The 3,408-nt window shown below is 33.4% G+C and overlaps 1 protein-coding gene across 1 annotated transcript; it reads left to right on the top strand.

Annotated features, from left to right (window-relative positions):
• Window positions 1-1,376: 1,376 nt before the first annotated feature.
• LOC129003865 (uncharacterized) lies at window positions 1,377-2,397 on the top strand. The gene is made up of 2 exons (XM_054432193.1): window positions 1,377-1,531; window positions 2,056-2,397. Exons 1-2 carry the CDS (start codon window positions 1,403-1,405, stop codon window positions 2,242-2,244), a joined length of 318 nt encoding a protein of 105 aa, XP_054288168.1. The 5' UTR covers window positions 1,377-1,402; the 3' UTR covers window positions 2,245-2,397.
• The last annotated feature ends 1,011 nt before the right edge of the window (window positions 2,398-3,408 follow it).

The raw sequence follows: 3,408 nt of genomic DNA, 5'->3' as shown, positions 1-3,408 counted from the left end.
CTTTACTTGCGATGTTACAGAATGTGTTACGATTTAATAGTACCCCTAGCTGTTATGGAAACTAACGTTTAACACATTTTTTCCGTTATTAAACCTTTGCAGTTTAACGTATTTAATCTTGATATGTCTTCTGAACCTACACATACAAGTTAGTATCCGAGAAATAAATGTAACAAATATTTCCATACATACATATTTCGAGGAGTGGGGGAAAGTTTAATAAAATTATAACTTGGAAATAAAAAGAAAAAAAATCCGAATCTTGCTTTAAAGTTAACTGAATAATCATCATCAACATGTGAGATTTTCGTGTCGACGATCGACTTGAAACTTTATCAAACACGTATGACAATAATGTACGTATTTTTACTAACCCGTTGAGACCTAGAACTGACGTAAAAGTGAGCTTGTAAAAAATCCTACATTTATGATCTGATGATTCCGTTACCGACCGGTGCAAGACCATTGTATGGAAGTTTCATTGCACTACCATCATTATTTCCAACGAAAAGTAAAAAGAATAAGGATGATAGTAGGGTAAAAATGAGAGAGCTAGCACCACCGTGTTATTAAACGGCTGAGAGAACTGGCACGGGGAGAACGTACATGGGTGAGAGAGCTGGCACGGTGAGAGAGCTGGCACACGGTGTCGAAAGTTTCCGTCGGCGTGTCGGGGTGGACGGTTGAGAGAGCTGGCACCGCGGAGGCTGGCACACGGGAAAGGTGTCGGAGGTGTGTCGGTTTGGAAGGGTGTTTGTTACCTGATGTCGGGCGTACGACAAGATGTATTATAAATATTTTTATTTAAAACTCGATTTTTAAGGTGGTAACGTTTGACTGACAAACGCTTCTCGCTTCTGCCATTTAGTGTTGAGTGTAGATAGTTTTCCAAATGTGTGGAGTAAATAGAATGTTAAATTGTTAGCCTTATGTAAGAAATAATGGATAAATAATAATATCTTAATAAATTAATTTAAAAACACTTATGGTGGACTTAAAAGCGCTTTTATGGCATGTCATTTAACGATGACGTTGTTTACCATGAAAACAATTTGTTTAATAAGGATATTTGTACATTTATATCTGAAATTCATTTATATCATAAAACTACTGTTTGTATATTTAAATAAATATTTAGCGCTGAGCTGATAATTATCCTTGATGATGCAAGGCTTATCGTGGCGTGCAAAAACTCTTGATAGGGATTATCATGGATGCAGCATTAGTTTATCAAAACATAATAATTTGCGTAACCATTACAAAGTGCAGCGTTGCAGCGTGTGTGTTTAATGACTTCCGACTGATAACGTAAATACCACGTGTGGAGGTTAAGGTCAAAGACGTCATATCTTATCAGTATATATATAGATATATAATTCGCGCACACAAAATCATTATCATCATGTCTTCCTCCAACGCGCTGACCACACCCTCCACCTGGGACGTTTCCATCGTCGAGGGATCAGGCCTGGAGAGTCTTGAAGACCTCTACATTATCTTGAAGGCAGTGTTCCCTCAACCTAATGTTCAGGTAGGAAAAAAATAAAAATATTATTGATAAAAAACTTTAGATTTATAAACGTTATACTTTATATCTTTAAAATGTTTTCAACCAAATTCACCTAAGATTCAATAGTGATGATATGTTATATCACTATCTGATAAATACACTGTATATTAAACTTATTTGCAAGTAATAATACCCTAAATTAAATAATCATACTTATGAATTAAATTATCAATGTCAATTTCTATTTTTATATCTACATTTTGAATTATGATTATTTCAAAAATGATTGCCCAAAAAACTAAATTGTCATTGTATGGAACAAGAAGGCTTTAATTTATCGTTTCATGTTCATCATTATTTTCTTTGTTAATTAATGTTTAGGTTGATTAATTATTTTTTTACCTATAAATTAAACTTATGACTAAACCTATAACTAAACTTTGATATATTTCTAGATAAGGTACAGAAGATAACAGCACTTAATTTATTTTAACACACGTTTAAAAAATATTATAAATTAATTTTATTTTACATGTTTGTTTAAGTTTGAACGGAGGGATGACCAAACATACAGAGTACGGCTGCCGTATTGTGTGAAGCTCACATCGCTCCAGGCCAGGTTTGGGGAGTATGCTGGGGCAGTGACAATAATCTCCGCTGCGGCAGACCTCACGTTGGCTCAAACCAGACGCCTGGCTGAGCTGCGCTCGAAGATCATCAATAGTAAGAGATAGTGAAAAACCATAAATTACTATAGTACAATTCATCGTAGGGACTAGCCAATTATAGAAAAATACATTTTATAATTTGAATAAGAAATACTCCATATCATTGTCAAATATAAATTACTATTCTATTGTAATCTGTTAACGATGCAAAACTATCTTGCAACGATTAAACTCAAATTTTGTAAACCATGTAATACGTGGTACAGAGAATCTGACAATCACCCTGCAAGTAACACTCATTTAAAAAATACATTGGGCTATTTGCCAATTATTGAGACCGAGTCTGCTGCAAAATGTAGGCTTAAAACCTATTACTTAACAAATGGTGAAGGATACATCGATATAGGTAATTTTTTAAAATATCACACGAAACCTTTGATTATTTCAAAAATTCAAGAACGCCTTCTTAAGTCGAAAACTCTGAAATGTAATATTATTTTAAAATGTATCTATGCAAGAACTGAAGGAGAAGAAGATGAAATCAAAGAACTGTCATTTAAGACTGCAAACGAGCCCATACTACTAGGTACAGATCTAAACACGTATTGTAAAAACGCTTTTGATAAACTTTTAACAGAACAATCAGAACACCAAGGTAAAGGTTCAGGATGGAGTCTAAAGAGTATTATAGGGCTGGAACTAAGAATTAATAAATACTATCCATTAAGAGGATGTAAACATATATCCTTACCAGCTTTCATTGCAAACAAGAAAGCTGTTGTAAATGTAAAGAATCAGGATGATTATTGCTTCAAGTATAGTATATGGGCGAAAAATGTACCTCGTAATCCACAAAGAGTCCGCAATTATATTGATAATGCAGAAATGAATGCAGCGTATGACTGGGACTGTATTAACTATCCTGTAAAACTTAAGTCAATACCTAAATTTGAACAGATAAACAATATGTCTATAAATATATTTGGAATAGAAAAGAAACACAATAGTGAGGAATATATTGTATATCCTATTAAAGTAACAAAACAAGAAAAAGATGATCACCGTGATTTATTACTATTGAAAAATGAAACAACATCTCACTATGTGTGGATTAAAAACTTTGATAAATTAGTAAGCGCGCAAACCTCTAACCACAACGGAAGAAAATTTGTTTGTAAATCATGTTTAATCCATTTTAATGATAAACCTACCTTCGATGTACATAAACAG

This window comes from Macrosteles quadrilineatus, unplaced genomic scaffold (genome assembly GCF_028750875.1).
Source record: "Macrosteles quadrilineatus isolate MER2022 unplaced genomic scaffold, UCM_ALF_1.0 Scaffold_9__3_contigs__length_116548681, whole genome shotgun sequence".
Lineage (NCBI taxonomy): Eukaryota > Metazoa > Arthropoda > Insecta > Hemiptera > Cicadellidae > Macrosteles > Macrosteles quadrilineatus.
Note: the sequence above shows the minus strand (reverse complement) of the source record. Positions and strands in the feature narration are given on the sequence as shown.